Source organism: Centruroides sculpturatus, unplaced genomic scaffold, assembly GCF_000671375.1.
Source record: "Centruroides sculpturatus isolate CEXI.00-Female unplaced genomic scaffold, Cexi_2.0 scaffold1636, whole genome shotgun sequence".
NCBI classification, from domain to species: domain Eukaryota; kingdom Metazoa; phylum Arthropoda; class Arachnida; order Scorpiones; family Buthidae; genus Centruroides; species Centruroides sculpturatus.
Window position 1 is genome coordinate 101,015 of NW_019385765.1, and position 20,072 is coordinate 121,086.

Here is a 20,072-nt window from a genome sequence, read left to right on the forward strand (position 1 = left end):
TTAGTACTAGGAATATCAGGAAATCTTTAAGCTTCAACATTTAAAATGTTGGAGCTTAAAGGTTTTCTGGTATTCTTCATTTAATGTTTCTTCCGGATTTACATGACAGTCTTTTTTTTTTTTTTGGCATAGCAAATTCGATTTTAATTATGTAAGTTGCTCTGTTAAAAGCATTTGATTCAGTTATCTTGCAATACTTAAAAAAATATATCATCAAAACAGCTTTGAGTATTGAAAATGCATATTTTCTTCAATATTTGGTTTATTTTATAAATATATTCTTTTGTAAGTTTTATTTCCTCAACATAAAGTTGAGTTAACATAAAAATCCAATTCTTTGTTCCCATTACAATCATTTGTTTGGTTTTTTTGCAACGTTTATATATTTTTTCGATTCGTGGTATTATTTACAAGATTAGTTTATATGATTAGAATACAGGGAAAAGTTCCTCAGAGGCTCGTTGCACATTCTCCGTCTTCTTCTAACTGTCAGGTCGATTCCAATCCCATTCATTGGCTTTCAATGTTTTTGTTATAAGATCCAGTTATAGCCAATCGCCTTCTCCTGCTTCTCCAAACGTGCCAAGAAGGAAAAGAGAGCTCTATCATTAACCCTTATTCCTTACATACCACCTGTTCCCTCGCTGAGTTTATTGCCCCTCCAGGCTTAATGAGCAATGGAACTTTCAGGAAACTTAGAAACAAAAGGCTTTGTGTCCAACAATTGAATATTATACATAAAAATGATGAGTGATTGTCACACTTTATTATTTAATTTAAAAAGTGTAAATCCTAAGATACTTAAGCACAAGGAACAAAATCAATATTTAAACAAACAAATGAATAATTTATTGCAAAAAGTATTTCTTATAGTAAATTTATTAAAATATAAACATTAAAGCACATACAGTATTATTAAAATAAAAAATTTTAAATGTCCAGGTAGCTTTCACTCAGCGGTCTGGTCTCGCTTCCACTATTCATCCACCTGTTGTGGCCTAGCCAATTCATGATGGGCATGAAAAACCTTTTTAGTATCTTAAGGACAGAAAGATTTTCAAAAGTGTCCTCAAGCACCTATTAGTAGAGGATTTGATCCCAGGATCTCAAAAATCGGGATCCCGGGATCCCAACCACTTTTCAGTCCCAAAATTTTCGGGATTAAGTTTTCCTAATCCCGAGATTTTCGGGATTGACATCATTTTAAAAAAGTTGCAAAATAGACTGCATGAAGCGAAACGTTCAGTGCCAGTGCTTTTAACAGAATTGCTTGCCTATCATTTTAATATAAAATACAAGAAATTTTATTCCAAGCAAGCAGCAGAAATTAACCTAGCGGGCTTGCGATGCTTGCTTGGAATAAAACTTCTTGTATTTTCAACTAAAATGATAGGCAAGCAGTTCTCACTGGGTTACTTGGTAATATACTTCATTTTTGTATTTTTGAATTTTCGCGGGCGCCAATCGATTTTCTGGCGCAGTCGAGAGCACTACTCAGTGCGTTTTACCTGTCAATGTGTCAGCCATCTTGTTTTGCCAGTGTAGTTAATATAGACCCGACGCCTCTCGCTTAGGGGGGTCGACCTTAGGTGAAAAGGTTACGACCCTCGCCTTGCCCGCGATCTGTCAGGATGATGCGAGAAAGTCTTTTTACGTTTCGGGGTAGTGGTTTGCTGGACGCTGAGAGACTCACACAGAGACCGAATTTACAAAATTAACGCGTTTATTTTTAGAAAGACATGCTTACAATGATCGAAACAATCGGGATTGTAGCCTTTACTCCTACAATCCCGATCCGTGTCGACCGGACTGTTTTCTTCCATCCTCCCCGTGTCCTCGAAGCTTATAAGTATTTACTAACGATTCCTCCAACTTCCATCAAACCTAAACGCGTTTTCTCAGCAGCTGCATATATGTGCAACAAATTGAGAAGCAGACTTGGTGATGAGACACTGGATGCGTTGTTATTTCTCAGATCATATTTTCGCAATTCAAATTAGAATGTTCCTATTAGATTAGTTTTCTTTATATTTAAGAAAAATGTGACTGATTAATATTATTTTTAAATACTTTTTGCTAAGAAACTTACTTTACTACCTACTTACTAGGTTGTTATATGAAAGTAGTCTATTTAGTCGATGTTAAGAGAGATTTTTGTTAATTTTCAACGTTTATTTGCATAGTTTGTTACATAAAGGTTTTTTCAATTTATGTGAGTTTAAAGAGATCTCAGTGATGCTTAAAAAAGAATAAATTTAACATGAAACAGTGATTTTAAGTCTGGTTAGTCTGACTCTAAGTCTGATTAGTTAGAGTGATTAAATTAACTAGGTGTATACCGTAAAATACGTTGATTTTTGTCTAAATTTTGATTTTTGATTTCTGTAAGATTTTCTTATTTTTTATTAACCCTCAATACCGAAATAATCCCGGGATCCCGGGATTGAATAAGTATAATCCCGAAATCCCGGGATTAGAAATAAGGACCGGGATCGAATTCCCTACCTATTAGCAACTTCTTAATACCACTTTTACTCTCTTCTTCATTTGATAATCTTTGTTTAAAATTGGGTCTGAAAATCTTGTATAATTTATTTTTTCATCAGGTTTTAAATGAAGGATTTGGAACAACTCAAAATTGCACATTTTGAGGTGCTTACAAGTAGGTTGCTATATTTATCTTGAGAAATGGTCAGAAGTATCAATTTACATTCATAGGGGAAGGTGAAGTTAGTCAGAGGTTCCTGCAATAGAGCTCTCACTTGCCCATGTATTTCATGGACAGTCCATTTTTCAAGGATTCTGTCCACGTGTCCACTGTGTTTAGCATTTGTCCATTTTTTTGCCGATGATTCCAATTTCCATTTTTTTTACAATTATTACTTTTTGGGTAATTTTTCCATATATACAAATCTACTAATCCTTTTTTTCTTGTTGTTGTTGTTGTTGATTGCCAATATTCTTCAATTTGAGTGTTATATATTTATTCTTTGACTGTTGAAGAAAACAAAAGAAAAAATATACACAAAACTTTTGAAGATTTTTTTAAGCAGAGGAATAATGTTTATGAAAAAAGTGTTTATGTGTTTTATGTGACCACAGAAGAATTGGTGACCCCCACTTAGGGGTCTCAACCCTATATTTAGGGGAATCACTGTTCTACGCTACATCGTGTTAGTGTAATGAGTGCAGTATGATCAAAAGTATAAAGCGGATGGGATAAAATAACCTTATATCATATTTAACAATTTATTTTACCATTTCCGTACACCTGAATATCCTCAAAATCACCATATTTCAACTAAAATTTTGGCTGTCAGCTCTTTTTAAAATCACAAATTCAAGAGATCTGCTGTACTTTTTCCTTTTTTTAAAGGACAAACAATAAATGAATCTTTATTTATAAAATTCTTTTCAACACTAAGTCTGTGTGTGTTACCATCTTTTACACTAAACCCTTCAAATATAATTTAAAATAAATAATTTATTATCTTTATATGTTCATATATTTCTATTATGTTTAAATTTGTAATAAATAAATTTTTTTTATATATTTTAAAAATTTTTAAACGTATTAACATAAGGTATGATAAAGTACAAAATTTTGGTAAGAAATAAATTGCATTCAAGAATATATTTCACTAGTACATAAAACCTCAATTAGCCTCAAACAATTAGTCCAGCAGTTGTCAAAATTATCACCTTTCTAATATTTTTCACCTATTCGGAAGGTCTTCGTCAAGAAATTAGAACGAGGGAATGTATGTTGAATCTTCGAACAGAGAAATTTAGAAAGATTAATTAGAAAGGTTATAATTTTGATAACTGCTGGACTAATTTTTGAGATTAGTCGAGATTTTATGTACTAATAAGTCATTCAGTTAGAATTTGAAGAATTATGTATAATAATTTACATAATAATAATAATATCTTTTGATTAACGAAAGGTTATTTATAAACACATTATATTTTATTTATTATTTAAATTAAAAATAGAAGAAATATTAAAATAAAGTAAAAGTATCTTCTCATTTCTTTCTCTTTACAATTCAAGAACATAAAGTCTTTTGGCAGAGACAACTTTTGAGGTCGATGAGGTGTACGAAGGTCAAATTGAGAAGACACTTTTACTTTAAAAGATGACTTCTCTTTTATTTTTATTATTATTTTATGTTGCAATTATTAAGAAATATTTAATTATTTGTATACGAAATAATTTTTTTTACACTATTATACCAATATTTTTATTAAATATTTTTATTCTTATGAAAACATTTCAGGTTTTATGGGTTATGCACCACAGTTATATGAAATTGTAACTAGTTCCGAAATTAAAAATATTGATGATGACCAGTTGTTTTACACAAAAATTTATTTGAATGAAGAATTAAGAGTAAGTTAAGTTTTCTGCTTATTATTTATTATTTAAATACAATTAAAACTCAATATAGTTTATATTAAGTAGTAACACTCTCATAAAGATTGACAGAATACTTATGAACAGATCTTACTCATAAATATTAAATAGAGAACTTTCAGTATCTGTGAACTTGCTAAATGTACAGTTTTCATTGTAAATGGCATTTTTATCCCAAATCACAATTTCCAAACTCAAATTTATGTTTAGATCTTATTGTGAAGTTGCAAGAGAGGTGCTGGGCATGCATTGCTCACTTGATTTAGTGACAGCTTCAGAGGTAAACAAATGGTGACATTACATCAAATTTTAACTGTATATCAAGTTAACTGGACTTTTAATCAAATAATGGGCAATCTAATGAAAAGTTTAGATTCAATAACATTGGCCATGCTTGTTAACACATTAATTGCCATCTGACATGCCAGCGGTCATACCAATCAGGCCCGCACACAGCCATACAATGCGCTGGCAGTCGTACCAATCAGGTCCACAAACAGCAATATGACGCCAGCAGTCGGAGCCAATTTTATAGATGTGCGCGAGAGGCCACCACTAGGATGTAAAAGAATGTCTTACGAAGCCAGGATAATTTAAACTTGAGTGAAACTACATTGATTATAGTGACATCAAGAGGTTGTATGGCTCTGCACAGCCCTAACCAGCATGTGTTAATGTCTTGCTAGATGTGAGACATACTTAATTCTTGAACATTTATTTACTACAGATTCATGGAATAATGTTTTAAGCTCCTTTACAATATTACCGAGTCTACTCCTTGCAACTAAATTTTCATTTGATCATCCTGTTTTTAATCATAATGCTCTTATAAAGTTTAATTTAACTAAATGCTGATGATATAAATTAGATTATCTGAAAATATTTTATTAAATTTTTAATAAATTTACTACATAATAATTTAATTTTATTAATTTACAATTATTACTTTTCAGAAACAGTGGTCAATAAAATTGGATCATAAAGCCGAAATATTTCAAAATCTGAACGGTGCTGTCGGTAATAATAAAATATTTTTCTTAATTTTTAGCTCATTTGATTTTTTTGTTTATTAAATAACTCAAATCATGACATTTTAAGTAACATTATTCAATAATAGATGGCAAAATACATGTTAAACCAAACTCATACATATTAATAATTGAATGATATAGCTGGATTCTTATCAGTCTATGACATGGTTAACTAATTAACTTATTAAGATACTGAGTTATTTGGAATAAGAGATGGTTATTTAATTACATACTATAAGTCCAAGTTACTTAGTATCTTAATGATTAATTAGCCATATCATAGCCAGTGCCGTAACTAGGCCGGTGCTAGCGGTGCCCAGGTACAGGGCACAGACCTTGGGGCATAGTTACAGAAGCTTGTGCCGGGAGCATAAAAGGCTAGTTATGGTGATGATCATAGCCTGATAAGAATCTGGCTGTTATTTAATTAATAGATAGCAAAATTAAGAGAATCAAAGTACAACTCTAGCTCAAAATTTCAGAAATTTTCTTAAGTAATTTATAAAATTTTATGTTTTGACTTAAATATGTTCAGCTCAGCTTCCACCATCCAGCCATCTCTGTTGTGGACTTGGCTAAAACCATTATAATTAAGTGTATACATTGCTAATTTGATTCTTCTTTGATTTTATAGTTTGCACAATTTTATTATGTTTTTAAAGAAAGGAAAGTCATGTAACATTTTACCTGGTATGATTCACTTAGAAAAATACTATACAGGTACAAATGCTTAATGTATAAAGAAGTGTGAAAATGAGCGAAGCACCTCCCATTGCTTCTGCATCTCTATGATCAAAGGGGTCAGCACCATGTCTGTGATGCCTACGTCAGGACTGATGCCACTGCATCATTTAGGGAAGACATAGAAACCACTGTGGCCATTAGTTTGTAGCTTCATGAGCAGTCACATGTGTAGGTGGCCAGATTTGGGATGGATGAGGTCTAGAGACATGATGGAAAGAAGGCACTCTACTATGAGTTAAATAAAACTAATACCCATTTATTTACATAATGGATTATACACCTGTGACAAGAGTCACTAGACAATTTAGGACTTTAGGACGATAATAGCAAGTCATTAAGTGCGAGAGAGCATTTACAATTGATCACAAGTTGCTAAATATCTGGGATGGATGGTGCTCATTGACTGGAGGAGGTTGTTTCATTTGGGATTATTGTAGAAGAATTTCTTAATCACAGAAGATAGTTCATCTTTGAAATGTGTAATGGTAGGTGAGGAAGTACTCAGTAGGCAAAATATCTGTTGGAGCTGGATAAGGCACTGTACTAAACAGTTGGAGGAACAGGCGATGATTCTCTGAATTGGCTATTCCTCAGTGTATTAAAACAGCAAAACACCTTAGAGATGTCAAAAAGTTGTGGGAAAGGTATCACTTCCAACACTGAGAAAGCTTAAGTTGAAACTCAGATCAGAAAGTTGATATACATTAGCTGCTGATGAAGTCCTCTTGTGGTTATTTCCCTTTTTATCCCTTTATTCATATTTCTATTTTTGGTTATTGAGCATCAAAAAAATATATAATCACAATGTCCATGTGTGAATTTCAGAAGTTATTCTTTCTTTTTGAACAAACTTTCTTTACACAGTTCAGGTTCCCACAGAAGACAGAGGCAATTTATTTAAGGATAAATTGTTTTTGAAACTGATTTATTTTATTAGCAGATACTTGGTTACTGCCTTTCTCTATGTTTTTTATGGGTTCAGCACAACCCACAACAACGGTAGTTGAGTTGTGAGAGATGAGACTTAACATATCTAAGACAGGTCACCTAAGAAAAATTTCTGGGATTTTTCAACCACTCAGACTTTACTCTGAGTTGCTTATAAAAGTAGAATGACACTTAACTACCTTGGCCATTTGGCCAATATTATGAAATTTTAATTAAATTCTGTGCTGATATGTCATAGAAGATTTATGAATTCTAGACATACAATCCATATAAATATATGTAAAAATCAACATTTTAATCATTTTTATTTCATTAAATGTAATACAAATTATAGACATAAACATTAAATTATTGCTGTTTTGATTTAGGTGATGTTGAACTTCGTTTTAGAGAAACAGATAGTTATATTCGTAATCTTGCCTACGACACAACTCCTATAGTTATACATGGTAATGGTGCAAGTAAGGTGAGTTTCTGTTTTCAATTATTGTAAATAGTTGAAAGTTATGTATAGAATGCATCTGATTTTCTTTACATGCCTAATCTAGATATAGAATATAGATAAAAATATTTCACCAGACTGTCTTGCTTCTGTTATGTGTTATACCTAAATACAAATACATCTGGTTATCAGTAGTGAGCTATTCTGTTGTACCAATAATCCCTTCTCATAGGGCCAAATCCTATCCTGGATCTATGAGAAAAGGGTTGGAGACACATGGCAAGTTGCCATCAGTTAAAAATTTCAACCCTGAACAACAATGTAAAGTTGAACATTACCTCCAAACATGATGATTCATAAACTGAACACAATGTTTATTTAACACATTAACTTTCTGAAGGAAAGATATAGATATACAACATACACATTTGCATATGACATGGCATATAATCACTTGTGGTTCTTCAAGTAGAGTTCCCTTAATTTTGAGTGAGGAGGATGCATCTTGTTAAGATTGAGAGATTTTTGCTTTTTCTACGGTTCTTTTAATCACTCGGGTTTCTACCCCAGATAAAAATTCAATATTCCCATTACACTTCTCCCTAAACCAAAAGAATTCTTGAAAATATTTAATAAAACAGAATAAATAATAAATGACTTCATAATTCATTATTTCTACACACCTCAGGAACACAAAAGTCTCTGTTGTGAGTAGATCTTTTATTAGAGGCTACTTTTCTATCTCAATATGCAAAAACAGTAAAAATTTCAGGGTAACAGCACAATTATAATGAGCAATTATTTATTGTGACATTGTCACAACACTGGGCTGCAATTTTTAATTTATTTAATTTAAAATATATACGCTCCATCTCAAATTACTAGTGTCTTGCCGGTGACATGACTTCCAGTTTAAACTGGAAGTTTGTATATAGTTAATCAGAGTTTCCTGCACCTAAGCTTTCCATATCTGGTCTTGTCTTTCATTTATCTAACTCTGTTCTCGAGATTAAGAAAGGACGGACAACAGACAGATGGACAACAGTGGGAATTTATAGGTCTACAATTTTTTTAAATTGCAGCCAAAAAATACATTAATTAACAAAATAGCCAGGATGATAGTAATACATAAATGGTTGAACACAACAAAAGGATGAATTTTGAAAATATTTATTGTTTATTCTATTTTTTTGAATATCTTTATGTATTACTATCATTCTGGTGATTATAATTAATCAAAGAATTTTTCAAATTGCACGATTCTCTCATTCTTTATTCTAGTAACGTTTTCAATTAATTCAAAAAGCATATCTTTGAATTAAATGCTTTTTTGTTCTCTGTTTTTAAAAACTATGATATAAATTTTATTTTATAAGAATCACATAATCAACATCTGATCCTGATACCAATGAAGAGCCTACTGATACAAGTGTACTAGAGTACAGGTTAATTAGCTAATACAGAGCAGAAGCAAGATGTATTTAGCTAAATACGTCTTGCTTCTGCTGTCTGCTAAGACAATACAGGGTTTTGTCTACACCGTGCATAGTCTTAAGTTACATAGAGATTGCATCACGACTATATATATATATATATTCATAATACAATTTGATATAACTAATACAGTTAAGTATACTTCACTCCAGAATATAGTAGAAAAAGTTTAACTTTTTTAAATCAAATTATCAATACTGCATTTTAAAATTAGTAAATAATTAAAAGTATTTAATAATTGTGTTGTAAATATAATCATTAGAAAATCCTAAAGCATTTTAGTAGCTTAAATATTCTTACAACAAATATAAAATGTTAAATAGTTTTAATAATTCTTATAACTAAATTTACAGCTTTTTCAACCACAAGAAGGCACTTATCAAATTATATTTTATAAGTTCATTAATTTTGTACATGCAATTTTCACTCAAATTAACTATAATTATTGGAGCCAATTTAGTGGTGCCAAAAAGCACACCTTTTGTGTATTTTTATTGGCACAATGATTATTGGCCCAATCTAAATTTACATGTTTTTACATGCAAACTGATGCCATTTGATTGGTGCCAATAATCATTGCATGTGGAAACATAGTTTAAAACAATAAATTCAGTTACATATTCATAATTCATCCATAAAAATATCACAGTTAAAATCTAGGATGAAAAATCAATTAAAATATTTATAATTTTAAAACAAACATGAAAATAATTTGGAATCTTGGTAGTATGTTCTTCTCCTACCCTAAAAACACATGTAAATGGAAGTGGATCTTTTTATATATGTTTATTCCTATTTAAAACTATGTAATGTCGTACTCAAAAGTCTCTCTGACATTAAAATCTTGTAAAATAGTTTTAGATAGGAAGAACCTATAAAGAAAAATCAATTCTTGTATGTTGTTTGTTCCTATGGTGTGGGAAAGATATATTTAGAAGACTCCAAATTATTTTCATATTGTCTTTAAATTACATATAGTCTTATGAAATTTTTATTAATTTTATTGATTTAGAATTAATAAACTAATTTAATCGTGTTTTTTTTTTTTTTACAGATAGCATTGAATTCTTTAGGAAATTATTTAGCTAAATCATGGACTCTCAAAAAAGGATGCTTAAGTTGTAATGAAAATAAAAAGAAATTGGGAAAGATGAAGGTAATGTTACATAATATAGAAATTATTATTATTATTTATTGTAACTTTATAATCTTAAATAATAAATTATCAGTATTTTCTTAGCACAATGTTGCTGTTGAGAACATATCACACAGGAACACTTTCAGAGGAAAAAGGTTGTTTTATTGGTGTGCACGGAATGCATTAAGTCCTGCATTTTGGACTTAATGACCCTCTCCAGTCCTGAGATAGTGACAGTTGAACCAACATGATTCGTAAGATACACACATAGTTTAAAAAAAAGGGGGGGAAAGGAGCTAATAGGTTCTGAACAGCAACATTGTGCTAAGAAAATGCATATAATAGAGAACAACAAGCAACCAAAAAATAAATTATCAGTTTATTATTGCTTTAATGCAAGATAAGAAGTAAATTTTGTATTCTGTAAACAAATGAAACAAATATGCTTTATTTAGAGTGAATAATTTGAAATTTTAAAAGTAATAGCATTTAATAATTTAAGAAAAACTAGTAAAAGTATTATAAAACTAACATGCTAATATAATTTTATAACATTTCTAACACTATCTGTCTTATTAGTGCATTATTTATATACTGTTGTAACAATATTTTATTTTTATTGAATTCCAAAACAAAAAAAAGGAAGGTGAAAGAATTACAATTTTCAAATTTTAATTTTGGATGATCTGTTTGGCCCAGGATCGCATCCACACAGACATAAAACCCCATGAATTTTTATGGGAGTTCTGTTTTGGATATGTCAGGCTCATTCCTCATTATCAGACCACCACATTATGGGCCTGACCAAACCCACAATAGGCATGAAAAAAAGGTTTTCTTAGTGCCCACAAGGCAGAAAGAGTTTAAAAAATGAATTTTGAACAAATATTACATTTAATAAAGAACATTATGTATTGAATAATAGTGATTAACTCCTAATTAATGTAATATAGAATTTAATATTTAAGTAAGAAACCTAATTATTTGTAAATTTAGTTTGTTGTTCAACTTATAAAAATTTACATCTTTTAACTGTGTTTGTTTTTAATGTTTACAATAATATATTTACTAATAAATTCAGTTAAGTATTTACATATTTATTTTATTAATTTAAATAACTTTTAAATTATTTTTACCAGGTTCAGAATGTACCTTCAGTTATAGTGGCAATATTTATAGAACATCCTACACCTTTCCTTCAAGAATTCTTTGAAAATATATTATTATTTACTTATCCTAAAGAGAAAATGGATCTTTTTATTCATAATAATGTAAGATAATTTTGCTAATTTTATTACTGTTCTTTTTCTTTTTATACACATATTACAGAAATAGTGTAAATAATTTTTATTTATCAGTCAACATGGAGAGCTTGTAGGATATACAGGATGATTTGAAATGTTTCAAAAGACTTATGGAGCTGATTTTATAGTATATTTGGCAGGAAAAAAATCCCCATATGAACATGAGTTGTATTGTCAGTATTTGAAAAGTTTTGGCTTTACAAATGAAGAAATTATGTAGTACATTGTCTTTAGAAGCAGTAAAGAGAATGAATGACAAGTAAAAAGAAACATGTTCAGAGTTCATTAAATGAAATGGTAGTGTAACACTGGTGTTTACAAAAAGTGTTCAAAACATTCTTTTCAACTTGATGCACTTTGTAGCATGGATGTGTACTGCATGTTTAGTGGAAAGGAGGTGATGTGACATCATCTGATACTCAAAATGCACAGTACATGTAAATTTAAAATGTAATAAAATAATCTACCACCAAACAAGACAGGCTTCTCCAAAACATAATTAATAATTAGATATCATGTGTATGTTTTGGAAGATAAAATGCTACAGTAGAGCCTCGAAAACTCGGCACTCGATAACCTGGCACTCCGGATAACTCAACCACACCTTGGCAGGACAAAAAAATCCTTAGTTAATTAATTTTCATTATAGACAGCTTTATAAAAGTATAAAAGCTCTCGTAATGTATTTTTCTGAGGTCTGTCGTATCAGGTAAATTACTGTACACCATGTATTCATTAATTTTCATTTTCATGCAGTAAAGGCTTTATGCCAGTGTTTCTCAACCTCTAACCAATCATCGCCCCCTTCAATAAAACCGTTACGTAGTATCGCCCCCTTCACTTCAAAATTCCAATGTCGAGGGCCAAGGCTAACGCCAAATTCGTACTGCATTGAATACACTAGTGACTAGTATAATGTTATTTGTTTAATTATTGAACGATATAACGAATAAAATATCTAATTATTCTTAATATAATGTTTTACTATATCGCCCAGAAAATTGTTTTTCATCCCCCAAAATATAAATTGTTACTAATCGCCCCCTCAACATGGAAAAATGCCCACATGGGGGCAATATCGCCCCCATTGAGAAACACTGCTCTATGCCTTCATAAAGGACATACTTTTCCTTTGTTTAAGGGTATTTGGGCAGTTTATTCTCTGTTGTATTCTCAAGCAAACAATACATACAAGTACAGTACAGTGTTTTCTGAGGAAACACGCATACTTATCCTTTTTTAACCCCATTCCCGATAACCTGGCATTTTCACAAACTCGGCCACTCTTCGGTCCACATTAGGCCGAGTTTTTGAGGCTCTACTGTATTTTGTTTTTTATGTTTAAACTCAAATAATATTGAATATATGATCATATGGGATTTTCTTCTTTTAAATATACTACAGAATCAGCTTCCTAAATCTTCTATTGATCTATTCTGAGACGCTCTGTATAGTACATGTTGAGTCCCCCATATAGCATATAGAGAGAATATATAGTTTTATATAATTTACAGTTAGTTCTGCAATATATAATGAACTTATTATCTTAATAAAAATCAATTAATTTAATAATTATTCATTTACTTTTAATTATGAACAAAAACAATTTCTTTTTATTACTTATACTTCATTAATAAATTTTATTAAATAATATCTATAGGTAGAATATCATGTCAATGATGTGGATCAATTTATTGCTGATCATAAACATAAATATAAGAGTATCACATACTTAAAAGTAGATGATGGATATCAAGAATGGCATGCCAGAAATTTGGGATTGTAAGTACAATATTTAAAACAAATTAGCTTTATAAAATGTTATTAAATTTCAAAGATAATGCTACTAATTTAAATTATTATAATTATGTTAATTATTATCTGAGAATATTTTAATATACATTAAAACATTGGAAAACTGTTTGAGTTTCACATTTTCCCTGTTAGAATTTTTCACTGTATGCATTTCCTCTCACAAAGCACACATCTAAATGATACTCAAATTCCTCCTATGCTTGCTACAGCACATCCATTGTTTCCCCTACCACAGTAGCCACAATTATATGGCTCTTGCAGATTACTAGTGTTTCTCTGGTTCAGACTTTGTGAACTGCAGAATAAAATGCCTTCTCTGTTGCAATATCACTATTTTTGTTTCAAGCACTTCCTAGAGGTAGTAGACAATAAGACATTTGATTGCGGATGGGAGATGAAACTTGGACAGTTACTCTATTGATGTGTATATGCAGTGGTGATATTAGAAATATTTAACAAAGGGTTCGCTAACAGAAAATTTTTCCTTAACAATTTTTTTTTTGCTCAAATGGTTCATTAGCAACATTAGCGCAAAAACTGACCTTAAGAACCATATAAATAAGGATGCGTTCGCAAAATTAAGTCAGTTAAAATTTAACAATGTTTATGGCAGAACTATATTGTTTTGATAAATATTAAAATGGTTTATTTTGTACATACAGTATTTTAATATTTTTCATTCAAAATATTTTATAAACATAAAAATTGGTTTTTCTCAAGAAAAACTTTTCAAAAGCATTTATTTTATCATTAGGTATTATTATAATAATAGACAGATGTCAAAGTTTCTCGAAATACAATATCTTTTTTATTCCGCTGTTGATAGCCGGACACGTGTTTCGCAGCCATCTTGTATTTTCTCGCGCGCGTGGGATTGTGGGATCTCGCGTATGACTGGACCTAGTTTAAGAAGGCCGCGTTTCTTTATGCAGCGCTCGAGAAGCGCTTTACAGCGAACCCTCTGAAACCCGTTTCTAAATGCAGCGCTGCAATGTAGCGAACCGTTTCTAAACGTTTGCTGCAAGAGGTCGCTGCAGCGAAGATAAAGCAGCTTTTACGTCCGCTACACGTGTAAAGCAAAATGGACGCTTGTGTGTATAATACGATATTATGCTGTAAAAATAAAAAAGTCGAAGCGACTGTTGATAAAAATATTATGGAAAGATTAAGAAGGATTAAATTTTATGAAATGACTCTGAAAGTTATCTAAAGAATAAGAAAATACTATATTTTAAATATAATTATATATCTTTTATCTCTTTACTTTGTTCACATTTATGGAAAGATAAATGCTCGATCCTTTATATCTCTTTATTTAAATATTGTAGTTCTTTAACTAAAGCACTATTTTCGTCTGTAACTGGAATTAAAGGATAGATTATGACGTCCGTGTTTCGCTCGAGCGGAAAGCGTTTCTAAACTATGATGCAGCGACGTGTAGCGATAGCTGCTCGTGACGTCATTTACGCTGCACTCTCGCTGCATAAAGAAACGCAGCCGAACTCTCTTGAGTCGATCACGATTAAACCTCGTTTCAGTCGAGATTGAAACGGTCGATGGAGGTTGCACCAAGGCGAACAGGGTATAAGGCTCTAGTTTAGTAGTGTTACAGAGTATAATACGTATATTTTAATATATTTTTTAAAAGAAACAAAACCACTGAGAAATGTTACGTGTGTTTAACAACGGGTTCGGAAAGCTTTGAAAATGTTAACAACGGGTTTGGCCGAACCTGTGCGAACCCGCTGAATATCACCACTGTGTATATGTTGTATACTTCTCAGATAATAGTTAACATAATTGTAGTAATTTAAAGTGGTAGCATTCTTTTTGGAAGATCCTGTATTAAAATTATATTAAACTAGAGTTAAACATATTAATTTTTTGAATATTAATGACATACATAGTCTACAAGAACAATTTTTATTTTAAAATCTATTTTGTCCCTTTTATTCTGAAATTATTGAGAGTGACTTTTTTTTTACATCTGAAGATAAGTTATTGTGTTGTTATTATTTATTGGTTTAGTATTTATTTAGCATTAAATGTTTTTCAATGTACTCTGTCATCATTCTCAATATTACAATCACATATATTTATCCAAATTTTACTGCCCATCAATTTCAAAATGGATCGCACCACTAAACACTGGTATTTGGTTGCAGGTTTGCACCCGACTAACAGGCTGGCAATGTGGATTTTATTCATGTGTCTAACACCAAATAGGGACCAATTTCCCATACTAGTCCTCCCAAGAAGCATTTCCCTTGGCAGATTGCCCATGTGTTTCATTACCTTATCCTTTTAATCCAATCCAATCATCCAAAATTTGGCTTTAATATATTAAATTACAGTAATGAATAAATGTTTATATAATCAATTTTATAATAATTAATGTTAAATTTCAGCACATTTTCTTAAATACCAACTAACTGTTTTTGGAAGTGTTCAACATCAATCTTCAGGTTTTTACATTAGCATGTTCATTGAAGATGAATGTTGAATATGTCAAAAACATTAGTTAGTAATTTAATAAATTGTGCTGGGATTTAAGATGTTGTGAATGTTGTTTCTAGATGTAATCCAGTTGTATTTTTATATAATATAACACATCTTTACATTTTTTTTCTTTTTGTAATTTGAAAATAAGAGTTCATCTCTTATTTTCAAATTGCAGACCTGTACAGTCCCACTGTCATTTGTCTGCTTGTCCATCCTTTGTTAATCTCAAGAACAGAGTTATCTGAAAATTTAAATTAGATGTGGAAATTGGACAATTACTTTTTGTCCTTATGTTACAATATGAAACTATGAGCACTTAAGTTTTGGCTCTATGGAAGACTTATCACATACTATTGACGTAGTCAGAGTAATTACATAGAAGTCGGTAGACACAGATTTATTATGATGACTGTATGCATTTCAGACAGATTGTCTATACCTGTCCAGCCATGTTTGTTACAATTTGGTGGATATACAGGCGTCTACAAAAATACAAGTGGTTTTTCATTACAAACATTTGGGTTTTGGATTATAATATAATACAAAATAATACAAAATTGCATTTTTATACATACATAAAAGGAACATTATTTTGTTGCTGAAGCATGGATGACTTCAAAGACCCCTTTATACATTAAGAAAAACATTTGACTTGTTTATCAATTAAAAAAATAAATATAATAAATCAAAATTTCAAAATTAATGAAATTATCAAACTATTTTTGTTAAATATACAAAGGGTATTTTTTAAAATAAGGTCCTTTTTTTGATAAGAAGAAAAATACTGTAAATATCGTTAAAGTATATTTTTTTCCATATTCTACATACTTTTATCTACTTTTCTGTATAATTTCCATTTTTGTTCAAACATTTGTCATACCGCTCAGAAATTTTTTAAATTCTGACTTCAAAGAAATCTGCCACCTGCCGTCGGAAGACATAAGGCCACGCCGCTTGTCTTGTATGGCACAGCAGAGTTTTCTCAAGGTCACACAATAAGCATGAGAATTGATTGTTGTTCCTCTTGGCATAAAATCCACTAACAAAGTCCTTTTCCTGTCCCAAAAGACAGTTACCATGATCTTTCGTGCTGAAATCAAATAACAGATCATATCTTACAGTCGGCGGACGACTCAATTTTCTTAAACATTATAAACTTCTATGGCTCAGCACACAGACAGACGATACGGCTGAAAATGTCATCTAAACATGCACAAAGCATGCTGAAAGCAGATGCTCATGCACACTGCTGCAATCACACGTCATTCTCACTCTCCTTCACAAACAGACCTTATTTAAAAACTAGCCCTTGTATATTTTAAATGTCTCGATAATATGGTAATAGTGATCAGGTAATATGGACAACTCTTTATTCACACAACTGATCACTGGTACATCTCACTGGCTCCTTGGAGCTCCAAACATGGTGGTCTCATTTCTTGCCACCATACACTCAATCTGTGTTGCCACCTCCTGTGCATATACATTAAATTTAATGTTTAATTAATTTAATTTTGTATCAGATTTTGTATCATTTAAAAAAATTCATGACAGTGGTCCGCGGGATTCAAAATTGTGAGTTTAGTGGTCCATGAGGTCAGAAAGATTGCAGACCACTGAGCTAGATGACCAGCATGATTGATTGTTATCAGGAAAAATATAATGTACAGGGACAAGACACCACTAACATGCAGACCAGATATGGAAAGATTAAGGGCCAGGTACCACGATTAACTTTTAGAAATGTCCAGTCTGAAACAGAAGTCATTATTTTTTAAATTAAAAGATGATTAAAAATTGCAGCCCAGCATTGTGACAATTGTACAATGAATAATTACTCATTGTTAAATAAAAAGAAATTACTGTGTGTGTGTGTATGTACAGTACTATCATGGCAATCCAAGGGGAGGACTACTGAACTTAAGCCCTTTCCATGTACACAAAAAACAATTTTAATTTATTTATTCAAACTTCGAAATGTTGTTTTTGAAAACATTTATGACGACAAATATGATATAATCATCATGTACGATTTAATGAAAGGTATTTATAATTATTCAAATGTTTTTTATGAGTTAGCTTCCTTTTGGATATTTCTGGATCTGCCTCTTTGTATTGTATGTGTGTGTTTATGTACGTGCTCACGTGTACTTGATAAATTTAATTATGAAATATATAAAATTTTCATTCAGTGGAATTTTATAATTTATTTTCAGAGAAGAATGTCTAAAAATAGACTGTGACTATTATTTTTCTATGGATTCAGATGCGCAGATCACAAATCCCAAAACACTTCAATTATTAATAGAACAAAATAGGTAAGTTTAAAATGTTTAGAATTTGTAACATATTAAAATATTATTTTATTTATTATTCTTGGATTATATATATATATATAAGTAAATGTTGTATCATATAAAACATTTAAATATTATGTCCTCTCTGCTCTTTTATGGTTCAAGGTTCTAATGTTTTCAAATTTCCACTCATCTTCACGAAGATTTTTATCCAATTAAATTTCTCTACATTATCCAAAGCAATGTGTCTCGTTTAGCACAGTGTTTTTATAACATTCCTCAAATTCCCAAAAACAAATAAAAGTTTGAAACATTAAAATTTTCATTTCAAATAAAACATATTTTCTTAATTTATTCTCCCATAAATTATGAAATAGAATGTGCTTGAATGTTCAAATTATTTTAATTATTCTCTATTGGGTTATCTTAATAGAGGATAATCAAATGAAAAGTTTAAGAATAAACCAAACTGTCTTTTGGCATTAAAGTTGTTTACTTATTTTCAAAATGAGCGCGTATCATTCAAATTACAATTTTTTAATAGAAATTGCAGTTGGATATGCTCATTGAGCCACTTCATCCTTGACTTTAAAAGTGAGAAGAACCGTTTTGCAGTTTCCATAGTAAATAAAATAAGTGAAAAGTTTATTTGTGAGGAATAAACCTGACAATGCCAGTGAGGAGTTTCAAATGTTGTACTTTGAGTCCATAATAAATAAATTTTCAAGATTTAAATGTCTTTTTCAATACACAAAATTATTATAATAGGTACAGTGAATTCCTCACCTGGGCTACATTATAGCCAGGGCCGCCGTAAGCGGGCGTGCAAGGCGTGCACCGCACGCGGGCGGCACGTCCAGGGGGCGGCAAAGAGCCCTTCTGGCAAGCTCAGCATAGGTAATCGTAGTTAAACAGGGGGCGGCATAATCGGTATTGCACACGGGCGTTCAAACAGCTAGCGGCGCCCCTGATTATAGCTTGAGCAAATTGTGCATTTGCACAGGGATATATAACAAATATAGACAATTGGGAGCTTCCGTATTCTGTCTACTGAACAGAAACAAAGGTTTCAGAAGTTTAGAAGAAAGAGTTTAAAAAATTACTGTTCAATTTTCTGCAACTCTAATGATATTACAAGTCACATGCCAGTAGAAAATAAACATTCATCAATGAAAGGTAACAGTCTGAGAAGAATGGCATGCATTTGATTTGATTTTAACTCTTATTCTAGCTCTGCTTTTCACAAAGAAATTTTGATTACATGTTATATACTGAATTTATCAAAACAGAAAAACAAATTTAATCTGAAATTCATTCAAAATTAATTTAAAAACATTGTATATATAATAAATCTAAATATATAAATAATGTCTTGATCCTACATTTTTTAAATGTAGTATATTTAAATGTATATTACTGAATATAATTATTATCTTAAGATTTTCTTAAAATAAACTCTTCGTTAATTATTGTAATTATGAAATTTCAGACTCGTCATTTCTCCTCTCTTGATTCGACCAAATAAAATGTGGTCTAATTTCTGGGGTGCATTATCATCAAATGGATTTTACGCACGTTCACATGATTACATTGATATAGTAAAAGGAACTAGAAAGTAAGAGCTTTATTAAAATTATATTTAATTTAAATTATAAGAAAATTATACATTATTATTGTGAATTCTTTAAATATTTCAAACTCAAGTGCTTTCTAAGTTTGCTTATTCGTGTATAGACACACATATCATTGTAAAAACTCACTTTGAAATAATTTACATTCTTGAAGATGAAGCAACAGGACTTGAAAGCATTTCAGTTTTACTATATTTATTTTAATAAACAGCATGTTGTCTATAACTTTTTCAGCTTGCAACTGCACTGTTATGTTAAACGTGTGTATTATTTCTATTCTTTGTGAATTAGGTGTGACTATTATTCGAG

General features: G+C 30.8%; 1 protein-coding gene across 2 annotated transcripts in view; it reads left to right on the forward strand.

Annotated features, from left to right (window-relative positions):
* Positions 1 to 20,072, forward strand: part of LOC111641905 (procollagen-lysine,2-oxoglutarate 5-dioxygenase 1-like) — a 41,742-nt gene extending 21,670 nt beyond the window's left edge. Inside the window, exons 7-14 of one of the 2 annotated variants that reach the window (XM_023388154.1) lie at positions 4,281 to 4,393; positions 5,371 to 5,434; positions 7,509 to 7,606; positions 10,131 to 10,232; positions 11,354 to 11,485; positions 13,179 to 13,300; positions 18,052 to 18,153; positions 19,622 to 20,072. In XM_023388154.1, coding sequence (XP_023243922.1) covers positions 4,281 to 4,393; positions 5,371 to 5,434; positions 7,509 to 7,606; positions 10,131 to 10,232; positions 11,354 to 11,485; positions 13,179 to 13,300; positions 18,052 to 18,153; positions 19,622 to 19,751 — 863 coding nt within the window. In that variant the 3' untranslated portion in view covers positions 19,752 to 20,072. The remainder of the gene's footprint in view (positions 1 to 4,280; positions 4,394 to 5,370; positions 5,435 to 7,508; positions 7,607 to 10,130; positions 10,233 to 11,353; positions 11,486 to 13,178; positions 13,301 to 18,051; positions 18,154 to 19,621) is intronic. The other variant, XM_023388155.1, reaches the window with a different exon arrangement.